Source organism: Stegostoma tigrinum, chromosome 5 (assembly GCF_030684315.1).
Source record: "Stegostoma tigrinum isolate sSteTig4 chromosome 5, sSteTig4.hap1, whole genome shotgun sequence".
NCBI lineage: Eukaryota > Metazoa > Chordata > Chondrichthyes > Orectolobiformes > Stegostomatidae > Stegostoma > Stegostoma tigrinum.
The window spans coordinates 98,304,642-98,326,147 of record NC_081358.1 but is presented as its reverse complement, the minus strand read 5'-3'; the positions used below and the strand labels follow the sequence as shown (position 1 = coordinate 98,326,147).

The following is a 21,506-nucleotide window of genomic DNA, read 5'->3' as shown; positions in this document are numbered from 1 at the left end:
TCAGTTGACAGAAATGTTTCAGAGTATGGGATATATCATCACTTAATCTCCTAAGACAAAGCACAACGAATTCAAAACTCTCGACTTACCAAGTTAGCAAATTGCTGGTAAAATCTGCGTCTAAGTAGCTTAACACACGGCTTCAAAAGTTTTAAGATTCCATCAGTAAGTCACAGTAGTTACATAAGCAAGCAGAAATTCTAAAGTTTTAAGCCACAATCAAGTATTTTTGTCAAATTGAGATACCAGTGAAAACCGATTACATTTGATGCAACTTTCTGCAAAATATTTTACACCAAGCTATTACATGTCCAGACAGGAATTGAGCATGACGTACTAAATGACTGAAGTATTTATCATTACAAAATATCTCAAATTTGCAAGTAAACATTACTAAAAATAGGGCTTTCAGATATTGTTGAATAACAGCTTTTAAGAGCAAGTTTTCTCGAAATGAAACAAAGAAGAACGAAGAACAAAGAATAAAGAATATTACAGAACCGGAACAGGTCCTTTAGCCCTTCAAGCCCGCACCAATCCAGATCCTCTATCTAAATCTGTTGCCTATTTTCCAAGGGTCTGTATCCCTCTGGTGCCTGCCCGTTCATGTATCTGTCTAGATGCATCTTAAATGACGTTAACGTGCCAATGGAGGTTGTCAAGATGGGCAATGTGTTCCAGGCACCCACCGCCCTATGCATTAAGAACTTTCCACACACATCTCCCTTAAAAACTTGTCCCCTCTCACCTTGAGATCGCGATCCTTAGTGATTGAGACCCCAATCTGGGGAAAAGGCTTCTTGCTACCCACACTGTCTATACCTCTCATGATTTTGTAGACATCAATCAGGTCCCCCCCCTCAAACTCCACCTTTCTAATGTAAATAATCCTAATCTACTCAATCTCTCTTCATAGCGAGCACCCTCCATCCTGGTGAACTTCCTCTGCACCCTCTCCAAAGCATCCACATCATTTTGGTAATATGGCGACTAGAACTGTACGCAGTATTCCAAACATGGTCGAACCAAAGTCCTATACAACTATAACATGACCTGCAACTTCTGTACCCATTACCCTGTCAGATGAATGAAAGCATGCCATATGCCTTAACCACTGTATCCACCTACATTGGTCCTGAACACCCAGATATCTCTGTACATCAATTTTCCCCAGGGCTTTTCCATTTCCTGTATAGTTTGCTCTTGAACTGGATCTTCCAAAATGCATCACATGTATGAAACATGTATTAAATCAGAACAAGAAGAATTTTGTCCTAAACAAAACATCAGCAGTTAAACATCTGAAGATTAGGCACATTTTCTCTGTCTGATGAAAGAAGTTTGCACCATGGTGGTCAACTCCTAAACAGGACTTGATGTGACTTTCAAACAACATTTTGGCATGACAGTCCCTGTTGCTTTTGCTGTCGAGAAAGGTCCATAATTCAAAAGAGTCTTTCCTTACATTGGGTCCTTTTCTCAGCTAGCCCTTCTAATTCTCTTCCAAACAGTCAGCCACCGAAGATCATGGTCATTAACTACTGTCTCTCAGTTTGTTGTGTCTATGTCCATTCTTAACATCGCGCTTGCAGATATTCCTGATATCAGAGGCATTGATATTGGGGAAGTTGTGACCAAGTGTTCAATTCGCCGCACAGAAAGTCTTCAGCTGTATGGTCATCATCGATCTATTGAACATGGCCATGTCAACGCAGGCATTTGCAATGAGTGCAGAAATAGAATTAGCATGCTCCAGGACCTGAATTGGTCATCTTGTCCTGCCAAGAGATGCCAAAGATACGTCTGAAATCAGAAGTTACTTTTGCTGCCTACCAAATTTTGCCATGGTCAGTACTACAGATAAGCACGCTGATGAAAATAACAGGTATATCATAAAGAGTTCCCTCTGTGTTCAACACAAGCCATCTTTTCCTTTATTTCTCAAACTTGCATTTTTAAACAGTTGGTGATGACCCCCCCTTCTCTTGTTTTTTGGATCCCTTCAGTCACGCTTTTAAACAATTTCTCTGTCAAAAGGTGTTTCATTGGCATTTGAGCAGATTTGCCACCAGTAGTTATTAATGCACTATCTGGCAGCTCATTGGACTTCAGCTGGCTCTTAATATGTTCACAGGTGTCTCACTTGGATCTCACTTTTAATTGATGAGAGTGAACTGCTTGTCTTAAATAACATCTGTGATATTAGCAGTTTTCCATATGTTGAGTATACAGCATTGTAAATGGTGTCTTGAAATATGTTGTATTTCACTACTGCACAGTCTATGCATGGAACCATTTACTTTAGACTATGTAAGCAGGTTGGCTGATCTTGATACAAGGACAGTATTGCTTTGAATTTTCAAAGTTGCATCAACTTTAGTGCATATTAGGGAGTGATCTGCATGCATCACAGTTAGTGCCGTGGCAGTTGTGTTGTTTAGATTGTTGTTGAGGTAGTTACTTATGGTGATGATCAGACCAAGCTGTTGGCAGTGCCCTGATCTTGGAGATGTTCAGAACATCTTGCAGCTTTATTAGTTCTGAAAGTTGTTAGTTATACAAAGCCGGCAGGAGCAGCAAAGCTCAAGTGATCTATACTTAAATGTGTGACGATTTTCAACAGCAACTGGCTTAATTGCCTTAAGGCTTGCCTCTTCAAAAGCTCTCAAAAAGGTTTTGCTAGCTCCAGCCTGCACAAATTTTGACAATTCTAAACCTTTGTTGTTTCTATCCTACCTCTAAATCACATTTGTCTATCATACTGTTATTATCAACTCACACTGTTTCTCTATGTGCTCTGTTGCAAGGGGTCTTGTCTCCAAGCAGCACTCAAAATGTCATCCAGCCCTACACCCAGCAGTTAATTTTTGTTCATTTGGCTTTGGGTTGCTTTGACAATCTTTCACAACTAAAAGCTGTCTGGGATCACATACTAGATTACAATTTTATCACAACATGTTATCCATATTACTACACTGTAAAGACTTCTAACAACTTACTCTTTGGCCATACCTTCAGTCACCTCTCCTAATCACCTTCTCACTCTTTCCTGGTGATCATTTCTCTTTCTCACCTGTAAAGCTTAGGAATTTTATACATGACTCTTAGATTACCAAACCAGGTTGACCTGCTAATACTCTAGTCGACTAGTCAAAGCTCATAATGATGCAATTTTCTACTTACCAACACGTTAAGATGCATACAGCAGTAAAAAGAATTATGGGAATGGGGTAAGATGCACACAAGAGCCCATGGTTATAGAATGCCTGTGATATCTTTTCACGTAGCCTTTCAGTGAGGGTCATTGTTGTCATCTTTTGTCACATGACGGCCATTATATTATGAGTATTAGACACGCAGTGTACCAGGATGGCCAGGGTAACATTAGGAGATCTGCAAGATAAAAGAAATCAAATATTTACGTTAGTCCTGAATGAAACATGCAATATTTATGAAGACTGTATTAGTTTTAATTGACTCTAAAACCTGCAACACGTTACATTTGCACTTTTTTTCATCAGATATTACATTTACACTTATCTTTCACTGGATTGCACTTGCTCAATACACCATTAAGTCTTCACTACTGCACTGAGAGAAACATAACTTTAACCATTGCTTTGGCAGTGATTTTAATTTGCAAGAGATCTTCGACAAATACACATTATTGGATATGTGCCATCCTAATTTTCCAAAACAAAATAGTGAAAAAGAGAAAATAACATTTCTGTCTTAAAATGTACTGTTTAACAGCATAGAGCAAAATAAATACCTCACTTGCAAATAAAGCAAGCAAAAATAATTAAGAGAACAAGAAAACAACCAACATTATAGATAGGAAGCAAAAGAGAAACATTTTGATTGAACCTCAGGATATCTCAGGCTGCTTTAGAATCAATGATGCACTTTGGAATTAAAAGTCACAGTTACAATAATATGGGGAAAACACATCAACCTAACAGTTATGAGATTAATGACCAGTTAACCAATTTAATTACACTGATTGAGGGTTAAATATTTGCCAGGTTAACATGAGAATTGGAACAAAGTGGCCTGGTTCAAGTCCCACTTGCTCCAGAGATATGTTGAAACATCTACAATACAGCTAGCAAAAATATCTAGCATAATAATTTCCTTGCTCAGCTTTGATTAATGCTATGCGATGGTTTGCATTTGTATGAGATGGCAGATGGTGACTCAATTCAGCCACAACACTTCCGACAGCAAAACAATCCCTTTACCAAAATATTAGCTGAGATGATGCTCTTATGGATGTGAGTTTACTAGCTGAAGGTTAGTTTTCAGACATTTCGTCACCATTCTAGGTAACATCATCAGTGAGCCTCCGACGAAGCGCTGGTGTTATGTCCCACTTTCTATTTATCTGTTTAGGTTTCCTTGGGTTGGTGATGTCATTTCCTGTTCTTTTTCTCAGCGGATGGCAGATTGGTGGTACATTGGCTCCAAATCGATCAATGTACTGCCAACCTACCATCCTCTGAGAAAAAGAACAGGAAATGACATCACCAATGCAGGAAATGACATCACCAACCCAAGGAAACCTAAACAGATAAATAGAAAGCGGGACATAACACCAGCGCTTCGTCGGAGGCTCACTGATGATGTTACCTAGAATGGTGACGCAACGTCTGAAAACTAACCTTCCAGCTCAGCGAGCAAACTCACATCCAGAACCTCAACCTGAGCTACAAATCTTCTCAAAATGATGCTCTTATGGTTATAAATTGAATTTGAACCCACAAGTATCTGGATTAAAGGCAAGTTTGACACAGCTCTCTAGGATACCAGGAAAAAAGTTATTTAGTTTGAGATATATTTGAGACTTCTCACAGGGTCAATTTTCACCAACGATTCACCAAGGCAGCAGGATCCCAGATGAAATTCTGTGCATTAAATGATGATTCAGAACAATAACAATTATTTTTCATATAGGATTAGTGACTATGAGGAAACAGAAAAATTTAGCTTTATAGTTATTAAACAAAAAGAATGCACAACTGATCATAAACATTTGAAAGAAATCAGGCAACAATTCAAAAATACTTGCATCAGAACAAAGACTGACACAACATTAGCTTCTTGAAGAATCACTGAAATTTCAGCAAAGGAAGTGGCAATTTAGCCAATCAAGTCTGCAATGCTATTTTCAAAAGACAATCCCACGCCCTTTTCCAATATTTCTGCACTTCTTTCTCCTTCAAATAGTTATCCAATTTCCTTTTGTAGAACATTACTGAAAAATATCATTCATCTTTCAGGTGATATGCATCTGGTATCATGTACTAAATTAGAGTTTTGTCACTGTATATATTCCATTTTACTACACTTCAATAACTTCTAATAGCTTTCTCTATAGACATAACTTCAGGCATTTTTTTAAACTATCTGGTGCAGAACAACAGGGATCAGTATGAAGGCCTCAGTTACTTAAAATCAATATTAATGACTTGGCTGGAAGGAATGAATAGACTGTTAGCCAAATTTGCTTGCGAAGGTATGAAGAAAAGCAAGTTGTGAGGAGGATACAAAGAATGTGCAAAGAAATACACATAGGTTAAGTGAATCAGTAAAGGTTTGATAGCTGAAGGAGTACAACTGGAATATGTGAGGTGTCTAAATTGGAAAAATTGCACATTATTTAAATAAAAAGGAACCTCCAGAATGCTGCAATACAGAGGGACTTAGGTGCATTAATGCAACCTAATTTTTGACATTTGTGCAAGTGCAGAAACAAGAAAGACTCTGCAGTGGAAAGGACAATTGGAGACAGTGGTGGTTTGCAAGGACAGAGAGATGGTTTGCAAGGACAGAGGGATCGAAGATGTTTTTTTTAAGATTTGAGATTTTAAAGGAATACGACAAATCAGACAGCCATTAACAATATCAATATAATGGCCAGGAATGAAAGTTCAGTCATCAGCAGTTCAGTGGAACTCAAGTTGGAAGTGGATCGCATGGACATAACTGGAGATACAAAGGGGAAGAAGATGCATGTTCAGAACCCAAAGCAAGGGCTCTCTGCACCATCCAAATCTGAAATTATGAACCTCCCTGATTTTAACTGCTCCACCAGTTGTGGCTATGTTTTCAGGCGCTGAGGATCCAAGCACTGTAGTCTGCTTCCTGAACCTTTCTCCATCCTAATCCCCAAAAAGAACTCTAATATTTAATCAAGAAAGTATCCATTTCTTGGAGTTGTATTATTAAATCACAACTTAAGTCCAATACTGAATAATTTTTAAAAAGTACATCAGGGCAAGTAGATCTACATGCTTGCTAAAAATAGTAAGCCGTGGCAAAACATGACTTATTTTAGGATGTGCGCACGTGAGTCTTAGTAAGAGGAGAGCTCATAAGGGAGTGGAGTTTTGAAAAAGTAAATAAGGATTATCTATGTGAACTGGTCTGTTAATAGATGATTGATTTCCCGTATTGAGTTCTCTTGTTATTGGACAAATGTTCAGTACCATGATAATTTATTTGCTGTCGAGCTTGACATCACCTCATTTCTGATTTGAATTGATAATTTGTAGGTATAACCACAAAGACTACATATGAAGTCACTGTTGGAGGGGTGGGTGACATACATTGTGCTTGCTTGTGTCTGCAGGAACATGCCTGTGTTATCCACAAAAACAGAAATTGTTTGATGGCAGATTTCTCTATTTAGAAAAGTCTCAACATCCCCACCCACCCATGTTGTGGAGTCCAACATACAAGCTCTGAAATTGACTTTCAGAACATGCGTGCATTTACATTTAGGATGCTCCATGGCACAGCGTCCAATGCTCAGTCGGCCATAAAATGTTGAGTTTGGTATATGGGAAGTCTTGGAATACACGAGTTCAAAAAGATAACTCAGCACCACATTCTCAAGGGCAGAAGGGATGGGTCATAAATGCTGGCCCAACCAGCAACACCCATATCTCAAATGAATCAAATATAAATCCTCCATGAAAACTACAAGATAGACCCAGTGAAGCTAAATTGTGATAAGTGTGCGCTTCACTCTAGTTACACACCGATTTACAACATATTTGGTGACAGAGATTTTGGTATACTACTTGTAACTGCAGACTGATAAACAGAGAAGATGGACTAGTTCTAACACTTTGTTAGACACTGGTAGGGTAACCACGCTAAAGAAAAGTTGTGTGGAAACCACTGCTTGGTAGACTTTGATCTTGGCTTTCAGATAAACTACATGCACTTTTCAAAGTTGTCTCTCGGCCACAATGTAGATTTTGCTTTTACCATGTAATTGCTGATTTCAGGGGATATTTCAAAGATATGCAGAACTTCTGAACTCAGTGGGTAACTATGGAGCACAGAGGATGATCATCAAAAGGTGAATGAAAATCATGGATGGGTGTGTTTTGTTTTATGCAAAAATTGTTTGGACATGGGGTGGCCTGCCAGGAAGAGTTGTGGTAGAACCTACAAAATGCCATTAAAATGAAAATGGATCAGCATTTTCATTAAAACATACAGAATTTTAAAAGGTCTTGATGATATTGACTCAAAGGCTGTTTCCCCTCACTGGGAAATCAAATAATTGGACACGGCCTTATGATAAAGAAATCACTCTTTTCAAACCGACAAGAGAATTTTCTTTTTCACTCAGAGAGTGAGCTTTTGGAATTCTTAAACCCAGTGGCTGTGGTTGCTCAATTGTTGAATATTTTTAAGACTTAGGCAGACTTTCAGGTCCTAAAGTACTCAAGGGATATGGGGAGCATGACGGAAAACAAAAACAAAGCTCAAGTTCAGCCATGACTATAATCGAATGGTGGAGCAAGCAACAGGCCATATAATCTTATCTTACTCCTACTTTATACGTTTTTATATTCAAAAATTGCAAAAGGAATGAATGAAATGATTTGACTTTCTGAAAGTGCCAAAGGACAAATGATTTCCCTCGATGCTGTACTATTATATTATGCCACTATTCTAGATAAGCTTCATGAGAATGAATTCAAGAATGAAGGTTTTGGCTATAAGAAATGCTTGAATTTTTTTTTCACTGGAATAGAGCAGGTTAAATGGAAATCTTGAAGAGGTTGGAAAAACTACGAACTGTTTTCGGGAAGTCATATGTGAAAATACATAGCATATGGGCACCAACTCGAATATATCATTAATAACCAAGTGAAACGATTGAAAATTTTTAATACTAATTAATTTTAAAGGCAGCATGTTTTAACATATGTTGGTACAGAAGCAAAGGTTACGATGTAATTTATTTGAAAAAATAAACTTTTTAAGCACTGCTTCTTCACAGCGCCAGGGACCCGGGTCCAATTCCACCCTCAGGTGACTGTCTTTGTGGAGTTTGCACGTTCTCCCTGTGTCTGTGTGGGTTTCCTCCCACAATCCAAAAATGTGCAGGTGGGGTGGATTAGCCATGCTAAATTGCCCATAGTGTTCAGGGATGTGTAGATTAAGGGGATGGGTCTGGGTGGGATGCTCTGAGGGTTAGTGGGGACTTGATGGGCCAAAGGGCTTGTTTCCACACTGTAGGGATTCTATGTTATGAAATACCTTTTAGCATGGGCAAAATCCAAAGAAACTTCATGAGGTAAACGTGAAGAATAGACATTGAGTCAAAGACTGAGATGGATCCACAATGTAAATAAGGTTTGGTAGCTGTGCTGTAGTTGGCAAATATTAATCTCAAGACTAATGTTAATGTCATCAGAAACGCCTCAAGAACTTCACAGAAGAAAGGGAAAAGCAAAAATATTTAATGTTTGCATGTCACAACAGTACACACCAGGGCAAGCTTTTCTCTGTACTGAAAGAATTATGCAATAATCTTGGAATTGCCCTCTTGAAACACACCTGTAAAGTCATCAAATGTACACTTTTCAAAAACTGCAATTTTAATATGCAGTAGGAAGAAAGTAGATTAGGTCATTGCCCTCAATAACATATCAACCCTCCTGAAGGAAATATTATCACACTGACGGCTATGACATATTCTCTATAAATACAACAGGGATTAGGAAAAGTATGCTGAAGGAGCCAGTGTGTCAGAAGAGAAAAGAAAGTGTTGCACAAACAAATGGAGGAAAAGCAGAAATAGTTGAAATAAAACAATGAGATTAAGGAACAAGTCATAGTAAAATTATAGCATCATAGCACAGAAGGAAGCTATTCAGTCTATCATGGTATTTGTTGCTGATAACTATCCGATTAGTCTCTATCCCAGTCTTGTCTGCGCAATAGCATGGGGTATTTGCGGTGAGGTGCATCCACGCTTGGTACGGAGACACTACGGGGACGGCTGCGGTCCATACACAACGGGGCCGGGGCCAGGTATTCCTGTTACTCCTTCCAAAGTGAATTATCTCACACTTTTCCGCATTAAACTCCATGTGCCACGTCTCAGCCCAACTCTGCAGCTTATCTACGTCCCTCTGTAACCTGCAACATCCTTCCACACTATCCACAACTCCACCAACTTTAGTGGCATCCGCAAATTTACTAGCCCATCCTTCTACGCCTCATCCAGGTCATTTGTAAAAATGACAAACAGCAGTGGCCCCAAAACAGATCATTCTGAAAGTTGCCACCCAGGTTGATAGGATTTTAAGAAGGTGTACGGTGTGTTAGGTTTTATTGGTAGAGGGATTGATTTGCGGAGCCATGAGGTCATGCTGCAGCTGTACAAAACTCTGGTGCGGCCGCACTTGGGAGTAATGCATACAGTTCTGGTTGCCCCATTATAGGAAGGATGTGGAAGCTTTGGAAAGGATGCAGAGGAGATGTACCAGGATGTTGCCTGGTATGGAGGGAAGGTCTTACGAGGAAAGGCTGAGGAACTGGAGGCTGTTTTCGTTAGAGAGAAGGTGGTTAAGAGGCGACTTAATATTATTGAGACATAAGATAATCAGAGGATTAGATAGTGTGGACAGTGACAGCTTTTTTCCTCAGATGGTGATGGCTAGCACCATGGGATATAGCTTTAAATTGATGGGTGCTAGATATAGGACAGAAGTCAGAGGTAGGTTCTTTACTCAGAGAGTAGTAAGGGCATGGAATGTAGACTTGCCAAGTTGAAGGGCATTTAAATGGTTAGTGGATAAAGATCTGGTGATAAATGGAATAGTGTTGGTTAGATGGGCTTCAAACTGGTTTCACAGGTCAACACAACATCGAGGGCTGAAGAGCCTGTACTGAGCTGTAATGTTCTATGTTCTATAAACCTGAGTAGTGGAAATGTATTGAGGCACCTCAGAGTGAAACATGGTGTCAAGAAGTTTATAACTAATGCACTTTCTGCAATTCTAAAATTGAAATATTTTCACTCTTAGGGTGATACAATGTATTTTGTAGATATTAAGTCTATTACAATCACATCAAGTGGAAAATGCTGCATGGGGGACAAGGTGAGTGTCCGTGCAAACATTTTAATATTCAGGTTGAAATATTTCACAACACAGTTTTACCAATTTTGAGGGTCTATTTTTGGGATAAATCTATGTCATAGTTAATAAATAAAAATGTATCACATGCATTCTTAATCATGATATTTGCCTGTCCTGCCCCCTGCAGGAAATCTGAGCACCAACACTCCAAAGTGTCTCTGTTCCTCTCCACTCTGTATTCAAATCATTCACTGTTTGGTCCCTTGTTCTGTTTTGCCTCACTAAATTCATTACCTCAGACTTCTCCAGATGGAATCTTTTTTGTCACATTTCTGCCCAGGTAACCAGCCCCATACATCTTCCTCCATCATACAGTCTAACCACCACTTAAGTTTGCTTCCAGTCACTGAGCCAATTTGGCTCAAATCTGCCACTTTCTCCTGATTCCCAGGGGCTTTTGTTTTCCGATTAGTTTACTATGTGGGACCTCTAAATAACCTTTAAAACATTAAATTAATTGAGTGCATAGTTCTTTTGAGACCAGCTCAGGTGTGATTGCCAAATATACTACATTAAAACACAGTATGATTCTTTGTTAACATTTCAGTTGTGGGCTGAGGTGAATAGAATTGTTATATTCAAGGGATGACTGGATAAGCACATATAGAAGGGAAGAAAATTTCATTGATAGGTTCAAAAGAAGAATGGCAGGAGGCTCAAGCAGAGCATTAACTGGCATTGACTGGTTAATGCTGAAGTTCATTTCTGTGGACAATACAATTGTTTTAATAAAATGATCTTTATGCAAAATATCAAATGATTAACAATAAATATCAGGAACAGATTTACATTTCGGTATTTAAATGCAATAGTGTCCATTACCTCACAAAAGAACAATATCATATGGCATCAAGCTTTCTGAAATGCTTACATGCTTGGACTGCATCAAAGTCGTATCATTAAGCCCACTCCAATCCGTGTGAGAAAAGTAGAAGGGATACTTCCCATGATGAGCAGATAAGTAGATTCTTTTTTCCTGTGTAATTTAAGTATCATGATCAGAAATTTTTAGGAGCTTAGAAACAATGCCCTCCATACTCCTTTTAGCACTCCAACATGGTACATGTGTATATGGTTCCAAATGTGGCCTCAAATTTGTGGGACAGCAACTATTTTTCAATAACCCATATTATTGCTAAGTATTTCCAGAACTTATATTTCAGATTTCGCTTTTGCATTAGGGGAATGGATTGATGTGTTAATGTTTAACAAGACTGGGTTTACCGTTATTCTTAAATTAATATAGTTAAAACAAAGCAAAATTATTGTTCCTAGGTTTCAATGATAAATTGAATGAAGAAAAACATTGTTATTGTAGACTGGAAGATGAAATATTGTGTGGCTCGATAATATTTTCCCTTCCTCCTCTCAGAATTTGTAAGTTATAAGTTTATCACCTAAAGTCAATTGTGTAACAATGCTCTTCATTGCATTAGTAAACATGCTATTTACATATTCTAAATACTTTCCAACTACCTCTCACTTTCTTGTGGCCTATAGTTACTAATTTACATGACCTATTTGGCTTCATTTCAATGGCAATTGTTAATTCAAGTAATGCTTAAAATGCCTGCATCTGGCAGCATCAGCGAAAGAAGAACAGAGATAATGTGTTTTATGTTACAAACTGCACTGGAGGCGGTGCATATAACAGGGCGGGAAGAACTTAGAGTGGATAGCTTGGAAGTTGGTTTCCCAATTTTCCCCAAGTGACCACAAGCAGTAAGGCTCCAAGCTGGTGGTCAACTGAGGTCTACTTAAGGACCTCACATTCTGCCGCTGCCAGTATGCTGTCCACAGAGACTAGGGCAATGCCATGTGAGCATGTCATCAGCTAAATCCAAGCAGTCATGTCTGTGGTGGGGGATGAAGTCTCTCCTGGACAGACAGAATACGCATGCTTTTACACAAACTCCAGCCACTTATGATTTACAGCCATCAATTGTCAGGGCCTTGAAATGCTCCTGATGAGCTCACACCACTCACCTATGCTGCAGGCCCCCATCTATGATTCTTTCACCAGGGACCAAGAATACCAGCAGTGGCCACTGTCCCAGCAGCATTGAACAGCTGAGTGTGGTACAGGCACATTGCAGGGCACTGGAACCTTAATGGAATGCCTAGTGGCTCATAGTAATCGTCACCAAATGTTGCCATTGTGTCTGGCCCATGTATGGAGCTGGCTGACCAGTAAATTCTGTCCAACATTTCAAGTCTACGACCTTGCTGTCAATAAAAAAAAAGTTAGAAAAGTATCAGGTTTTGAGAAATTGAAAGGGGAAGTATTAGAAAAAGAATGGAGGGCAGGAGATGAGATGACCATAGGTTTCATAATGAGTGGTATTGAGAAAAGAGAGAAAAAAAAATGTAACAAACAGTCTTAAAAATCATCAATCTGGGGAGACTAGACAGTGAGGTATTTCTCCCAACAGCATAAGAATTGAGAAACAGAGGACACTGATTTAAGGAGATTAGCAAAAGAACTAAGAGTGGCATGAGAAAATATCTTTTTAATGCCGCAGTTAGTTAGAATTTGGAATATATTGCCTGAGAGTAAGGCAAAGAGAGACACAGTTGTGTTTTTCAAAAGGAAACTGGATAATTATTTGAATGGATAAGATTTGCAGATCACAGGGAGAAGGGAGGGAGTGGGATGAACTTAATTGCTCGTCAAGCCTACACCAACATACTAGGCAGAATGGTTACCTTCAGCATTGCAACACTTCCACAATTTTAGAAAAGGTATGAATAGGACCTCAAATAAAAAAGGGAAATAAAAAAAGGAAAATGTAACAAAACAAAAAAAAACGAAAAAACAAAATGGGGCTATTTTACTGTTGCTTCCACATTGTAATGTCATTAGAATAGAAATCTAAACTCTGGGCTAATGTTCTGAGGTCATGAAGGTTTGAAGTTTGAATTCAATAAAAATCTGGAATTTAAAAAAATGGTCACCATATGACATTTGTCAACTGTTGTAAAAATGCATTTGGTTTCCTACTGTCCTTCAAAGAGGAAATGTGCTATCCTCACCAAGGCTGGCTACATGGAATTCCACCCCAACAATGTACTTGACTCATAAGTGCCCTTGGAAATGACTTGAAAGATCCAGAGCAATTAGGGATAGGCAATAAATACTGGCCTGGCCTGCTACCTATTCTCTATGAACAAATTCAAAAAAAAACTGATGAACTTAGATGTTGCAAATTGCCAAAATGTCATCTGATATGTTTCCCTTGGACATGCTTTAAGCTGCATTTGAACAAAGCAGGCCAAGTACAGCACGGCAAAGAATTAAAATGATTGGCCACTTGAAGCTAGAATCACACCTTTGGACCAAACAGAGGTTCTCTTCAAAGCAGTCACTCGGTCAGTTTCTGATCTCCTATTAAAGGAGACCACAGTGTGATCAGGGAATATAGTTGAAAGTAGTACTGATAGACCACTGAGTCACCAGGAAAAAAGGTGCATGTATGGTGATAAAGAGTACATGTAAAAAGGTGAGATTTGCATCTCTGTATTTATTAGAAAATACTTAGGAAGAAGAAAGCTGTTGGAGGTGACTCAGGAGTAGTCTAGAGAGTGTTGAAAATCCAGTGGTCCCTCTAAAAGGCTGAAAGAGGAGGAAATGGGAATGAGAATTTGGTGGCGATATGCTGGATTTGGTGGGAAGAGAGGACAGGGAGATAATTAGAAAAGATAACGTCAGAAGTGTGTAAAGTAAAATTGCATGGAAGAGGTTAAAATATTGGAGAAAACAGGAAATGCCAGTAAGGAATGACACATCTGAAAAGATACAATAGACAAACAGAAACTTAAGAGGATAAACAGATTCTATAAAATGGATGATAGTGAAGATGAATAGAAAGAGATAAGTCAAGGAGAAGGGGTGCAGATATCTCTCAGAAACAAAATATAAACTGGAAGCAAAACTAAATGCATTATCCAGTTAGGTTGACAGCTATCGGCATCAGTGTCATCGATATTCCAGGAAAAAGAGATAGTGTAAGGGACCCGAGTATGTCCAGAACAATGACAGCTCCACAAAAATGTTGAGTTCCTTAGAAGCCACACGTGTACTTACACGGCTTTTGTTGGAGTAAGTGAATAAATTTGAAGAAACGTGGGAGAACAAATTAAGCCCGACAGAAAAGTGCTGAGGATGAGAACTGGTTGAGGCTCTGTTCAACAAAGAGATGGGCAGCCTGTGGAAGAACAGTAGATATCCATGGTGAAACGGAGTCAGCTCACACCAAAAAACTGGAAACTGTAAAATTGACAGAAGGCATCAGAAGACTTATTGGTAGAGACTGAACAAAGGGAGATAGATACAAATAGAGTCAATATAGGAAGAAATCAGTTCAGTGGGGCTGGAACAGGCAGTGAAAGAGGACCAGTGATAACGGGAACTGCAGATCCTGGAGAATCCAACATAACAAAGTGTGAAGCTGGATGAACACAGCAGGCCAAGCAGCATCTCAGGAGCACAAAAGCTGACGTTTTGGGCCTAGACCCTTCTTGTTTGATGTGGTTTCCCCCATTCATGTATTGCTGGCTAGACTAGCATTTCTTGTCAATTCCTAATTGTCCTGGATCTGAGTGAATAGCTAAGGCTATTTCAGACAGCAGTTAAGAGTTGGGGGTCTTCAATCTCAGGTAGGCCAAACCAGGTAAGGAAGATAGATTTCCTTTTATGAAAGGAAATTTGTGAACCAGATGGCTTTTTAACGACAATCAACAGGGGTCACAGGGTCCCCACTAGGCTAGCTGTAAATTCTAGATTTTTATTCAAATTTCACCATCTGGTATGAACCTGTGTTTTTAGCCTAGGATATAAGATTACTAGTAGAGTGACATTACAAAATGAAGATTGTTGTATAATAGTAGGTTGTAATGGCTGCTAAGCTCCATCCACTGGTTACAGAGATGATGGCAACTCTCGGCAGCTGTTGCTAGGAGCCAAGGAGGACAATTGACTCATGGCCATGCTAAATTTTCCATACCATTCAGGGATGTGCAGATAGGTTACAGGGAAAAGGTTAATGGGTCTGGGTGGGGTGCTCTGAGGGCCAGGGTGGACGTGTTGGGATGAAGGGCCTGTTTCCACACTGTAGGGATTCTATGAAAAAAAAATGAATACGCCCAAAGTGTAGTGATAGTGATTAGTGAAATCCATAACTCCAGGCATTAACCTATTGTGGAGTACCAGTTAAGTGACATTATCATTACCTCCCTTTAATATAAAGTTAACAAAGTTTATAGAATCCTTATAATCTATTTGGCCCACCCAGTCCACACTGACCTTCTGAAGAGCCTCCCACCCAGACATACCACAACCCTGTAACACTGTATTTCCCATAGCTAAACTACCTGACCTGCACATCTCTGGACATTATGGGCAAATTAGCATGCACAGTCTACCTAACCTACACATCTTTGGACTGTGGGAGGAAAGCAGAGCATCCCACAGACATGGGGAGAACGTGCAAACTCATACAGATAGTTGCCTAAGGATGAAATCCTTGACACTTCCATGAACAGAAAAACAGAATGGGGTAGCATGCAAACCACAGTCTGTAACCTCATGGCCTCATATCTCTCATGCTATGTTCACCATGAAGCCAGGAGTTCGAACTTTGTTTAATGAGAAGAGTGAGACAGAAAGCCAGGACCTCCAAGCATACCACAGGGAGCAGGATCAGCCAACCCGGCCAATTACTGCCTCAGTCAACGCTCAATAATCAAAGTGATTAAAAAAAGAAAGAATTATCAACAATACAAAGCAGCGTGTACTTACCAATAAGTTGCTCACCTTGGGTTTTTCCAGAATTAATTTCAGACTCAGGTCCAAACATGAACAAATTAGCTGAATTCAAGAGGGGGGGTTGAGGGTGACTACCCTTGACAGTCAAGTTTAGCCTTTCAGAGTATGGTATCAATTGATATCCTTGGGAATGGGGAAGCGTCAAACTCCCCACTGGTTTGAGTCATACCTAGCACAAAGGACTGCCATCTTAATCCCAGGACACAGCTGTAGCTGTTCTTCAGTTAAACAATCTTCACCTGTTTCAACAATGAAAATTCCTCCAAAAAGGTCAGCTGTGGAGATGTTTATCGATGGTTTTAGTGTTCAGTACCATCAACAATTCCTCTGGTTGGCCAGGTCACACAGCTGATCACAGAAACGTCTGTTAAAATTAGATGCTAGCGTATCTTGGTAAATAGGGCTAAGTCAGGCTGTTTCTTGAATGAGGATGACTCTGAAGGGCCAAATGAATAGGGCAACAACTGCCTTTGTTATTTTTTAAGACTCAGTCATTGTAGGTTGTTCCATTTGGTTTTATGCTTGTTTAACTTTCCTGAGGAAACAGATACACCTGAGCAACTTGCTGACCAATTTCAGAGAATAATGAAGAATCACCCATGTTGTTCTGTGCCTGGAGTTGCTGGTAGACCACAAAGTGTAAAAAGGGCAGGTTTTCTTACTTGAATTACATTAGAGAACCAGGTGAACTTTTACCAACAATGGTTTAATGATCTTGATTTCAAATGTATTAATTTGTTAAACTGAAAATCTACCAGATTCTGTGCTGCAATTTGAACTTGTGTTTCCAATTATTAATTCAGGCCTCTGGATTAACAATGCAATACTCCATTGTTACAGTTCCATTCACTAGACGCGGGATGATGAGCCTAAGAGTCAGTTCTAAACTGCTGTCTTTGCTGAGATGAAGTGGTTCATCTCAAATGAAGTACAGAATTTCTAGTCTTAATAACTCAATTCTACTTCAAATCAATCCAGATACCAATTAAGACAGCGTAAACCCCAAACAACGAACATGTCTTAAACATAAGAGTTGCTCAATCACATTATCCATCATGTTCATTTTGTTATCATTTCCAAAGGATTAGTTATTCATACAACCATTATACAAGCATTTAATGGCACCATTTGACAATGGAAGCCTCAGTGTACTGAACAATTAATGATTTGTTGCAGAGATGGGCCAATCAGAACTACCAATTCAAAAACACATTTATAACAATTGCTACTCCTTAAAATAGCCAGTACAGGTCCTCACCTATTATGTAGACTTAATTTTAAATGTTTTACTAAATCAGTCTGTAAAGCTATTCAGTCTTTCTTCTGCAGGAGACCTCATCAAACCCCCTTCGATGGGCTAACTGTTCAACTGGTGGCAATATTTTTAATCTCAAAACAACTTTCACATTAATCTTGCTATTACTTCTCCACAAAATAGGTGAAAAACATACCTTGAAAGAATCTGCATGCTTCCCATGCCTCACTCCACCCACCCCAAAACATCAGCCATACTCCCTAGCAATAATCATGCCTGGTAAATCAGTACTTTTCAGCAGGTTCTTTGATGTATTATTGTATACACTGTACCATCCAAAAAAAAATCAGTTGAGAATAAGATTCAGTTTCAAGAAAAAGTTTAATTTTCTCACTAGTAACTTTGACAATAGTTTTCAATTTTTGACAGTCCATAAACATCAAACTCCAAATAAGCAAACAGCCAAAGGCATTCACCTAGTGTCTCTATTCATAGCTACAGATTCTACCAGTGCTCTACATAGCTGCCTCTAGAAAGAGTAAATCTGGACATCGCACAAAGCTATGATAAATTTGTTCACTCGACTATTCCAAATCAACAGTACCCAACATCCTAATCATAAAAAGTGAAATATATCTTTTTGACAGGAATCAATTAGTGTTACAGGTTCAGAAACAATCTTTTACGATTCAAGGCATGTTTAAACATGCCATATCACTAGCCTTGCACTCATCTGGAACATCTGGACAACAAAGACACCTACATCAGAATTGTCTTCACTGACTATGGTGCCGCCTTCAACACTATTATTCCCCCCGGACTGATCTCAAAACTGAGGCACCTTGATCTGGGCTCTGCCTTCTGCAACTGAGTCCTCTTTCTGACTCAGGCTGCAGTGAGGAAAAGGTAACTACACCTTCTCCATAACACAGCACTGAAGCCCCCAAAGGATGTGTCCTCAGCACCCGACGGTATCCCCTGAACACCTACAACAGTGTTGCCAAATTCCAAATGAACACCATCTACAAGTTCATTAACAACACCACTATAGTGGGACGGATATCTAACAACGATGAGTTAAAATACAGAAGGCAGATAGAGGGCTTGCTGATGTGGTGCAATGAAAAGTGTCTGTCAACGTCAACAAAACTAAAGAACTGACTGTTGACTTCGGAAAGAAAGGAGTAGAACACGCCCCCATCTACATCAACGGAACTGAGGCTGAGAGAATGAACAGCATCAAGTTCCTTGGAATGACAATATCCGGCAACCTGTCCTGGACTTCCCACGTAAATGCAACAGTCAAGAGAGCACAACAATGCCACTTCTTTCACAGGCAGCTCAGGAAATTTGGCATGTCCACAAGATCCCTCGTCAACTTCTACATATGCACCATTGAAAACTTATTGTCCAGGTGCATAACGACCTGGTGTGGCAACTGCTCTGCTGAGGATCATAAGAAACTATAGAAGGTGGTGTGCACAAGGCCAGGCCATCATGGAAGCTAACCTTCCATCCATCAACGTTACTTACTGACTCGCTGCCAGGAAAGGTGGCCACCATCATCAAAAACCCAATTGCAGTGTGGTAATGTTCTACAACCTCTTCAATCAGGCAGAAAATACAGAAGACTGAACACACACACACACAATCAAGTTCAGGAACAGCTTCTTTCCAGCCACCATCAGACTGGTGAATGGACTCTAGCCTAAAGTGATCTGACCTGTATGCCACTTAAGTCTCTTATTTCTGTACCTCCTTTCCTTGCCCGTACCACTCGTAAACAAAGCTTTTCACTGCATTTCAGTACACTTGACAATAAAATCAGTCACGTCAAAAACATATGGCCAGTTCTGCATGAAAGTGATGCATACTGTAATTTAACAGATCAGACAGTCCAAGAATTTGCTGAATGAAAAATTCAGGTTCCATAATTTAGCAAAATTGACTAAGTCATTTCTACAAATACAGGGTTTAAAATATTTTGGCAGGGATCTTTAACGGCATACCTATTTTCACTCATTTCCATTTTGTCTTCCAAACAGTGAATCACATATAAATATGGAGGGGATGCTGCTAAGGGAAGTATTTAACAGGAATGGGTAATAAATGAGGCCTGTCAATTAACCTTGTACAGATTATTTTGAAATTATAAGCGCCCAGCCTTGCTAAAGACGGAAAAGGGAAAATTTATTCTTTTTTGAAAAATGCGTCAAGGAAGGATGAAACAGAGGTAACAACTGACTGCAAGTTCTACTTAAGCAGATCTTGCTATTTATTGGAACGTTACTTTTTATTTTTGCAACCCACCAGATTGTCTATTCTATTAAGCACCTGAATTTTTGTGCGAAACAAGTTCACACAGTCCTAAAATGCTAGCTGGAATTGCACAGCAAACTTACTGAAAAACGTTAGGGTTCACCCTGAAACTTAGAGATCAATCAATTGAATGAAAAGTCAAATCTGCCACTTTTGCATTGTAGAGATGACCATGTCACTGACCAATTCTAGGTCACTGCCTTCAAGCAGCTGTTACGGTCCTCTACGTACGGACAAATTCCTTCTGCATAGAAAGGTCAGGAACTGCAATATTGCTATTCCTATTTTAAATCTAAGCTTCTTAATCTATTCTCTCCTTCACAGAATATCTATAAATTTGAAATTTTTGAGCTCATAGATGGGAAGTTAGAAAATGTTTTGAAACAAAATAATTCCTGCAAAGTGTTCGCATTAAAACTGTCTTAGAATGCTAAGGGAAAATGCAAGCTTCAGGCTTCTTGCCAAAATATCACCATATTACATGATCCCATGGGATGATACGCACGCTGAAAAAAAGACTGAAATCCTATGAGCCTAATGAAGTAAAACTTTAAGTAAACAAAAGTGTTTACATTTTCATGCATTATTCTTTTTACTTTTAGTACTAATTATAGCAGCAACTTCTAAATAGTTACAATACTAGGCATCCATTTAATTCCACATTGGCCTTCATATATTTTTAAATAAAGAGCCTCACCTAATTACATATTCATAAATTAATCTCAGTTTACAAATGTATGAAACATTAGATGTAGGTAGCTTGAGAGTTATGTCTGAAAATTATAATTAAATGTAATAGGATCAATGGCCTATACAGCCCTGAAAGATCATATGCAGGAGCACACTGACTTCGTGAAATTATTCTGCTTTAGTATTATTTTACATGGTCTGTGTAGAACATTGTTATTCATTTGTGATCTGATGGAAAACAACTTCCCTGTACCATAGCAGTTGGCACATGTTGCTATGCTGCAAGTCAAGCAGCAAAGGTATGATATTACATTCTTTTAGTACATAGTATTCTACTCCTTTATAACGCACAGAGAAATATTCCAGGTACTGCTTTTAAATTACAAGATTATGTTTGTTATTGTGGAAGTTTTAGCTCAACTGGCTGGGAAAGTTGAGCAATACAGCATGACACTGGACTCGATGGGCTGAATGGCCTTACTTCCACTCCTATGTTTTATGGTCTTATGGACACCAATGGCACAGTTTAAATTCTCATACCAGTTCTGATAGTTCATGAAGACCGGCCTCCTCTTTGTCATATGATGTGGACTGCTGCCCTCAAGATATCTTTTTTTTAAATCAATCCGTTTAGATGTCACTAAAAATCTCCTGAACAGGTGAGAATTGAACCCACATCACCTACCCCTGCTCACAATATATAACGCCAAATATCTCTCTCAACAGGAGAGATGCTTCTATGTTTGTGGCCTGTAAGTAAGTAATCACCTGTCCCTCTCTCTCAGGACCAATACAAATTTCTGAGTTGGGATGACACTGTTAACAGTCTTCATCTTAATTTTAATGTTCCCTCTTCAACTCATAATAATTTTAACAATTATTTTGCTGACTATTTTCTAGAAGGTGTATATGACCAGAGATGACTGATGCAAAGTATAGTAGAACTTTTAACCCTCCATTTTTGACA

At 39.0% G+C, this 21,506-nt stretch overlaps 1 protein-coding gene across 9 annotated transcripts in view; it reads right to left on the bottom strand.

Moving 5' to 3' along the window:
• scap (SREBF chaperone) overlaps positions 1-21,506 on the bottom strand; it is a 120,315-nt gene that overhangs the window by 86,533 nt on the left and 12,276 nt on the right. For 4 of the 9 annotated variants that reach the window (XM_048529072.2, XM_059646168.1, XM_048529070.2 and 1 more), the window contains one exon: positions 3,184-3,393. In XM_048529072.2, the coding sequence (XP_048385029.1) occupies positions 3,184-3,314 (131 nt within the window). In that variant the 5' untranslated portion in view covers positions 3,315-3,393. Of the gene's footprint in view, positions 1-3,183; positions 3,394-11,273; positions 11,428-12,437; positions 12,678-16,248; positions 16,811-21,506 lie in introns of all 9 variants that reach the window. The other 5 variants (XM_048529068.2, XM_048529067.2, XM_048529069.2 and 2 more) reach the window with 4 other exon arrangements.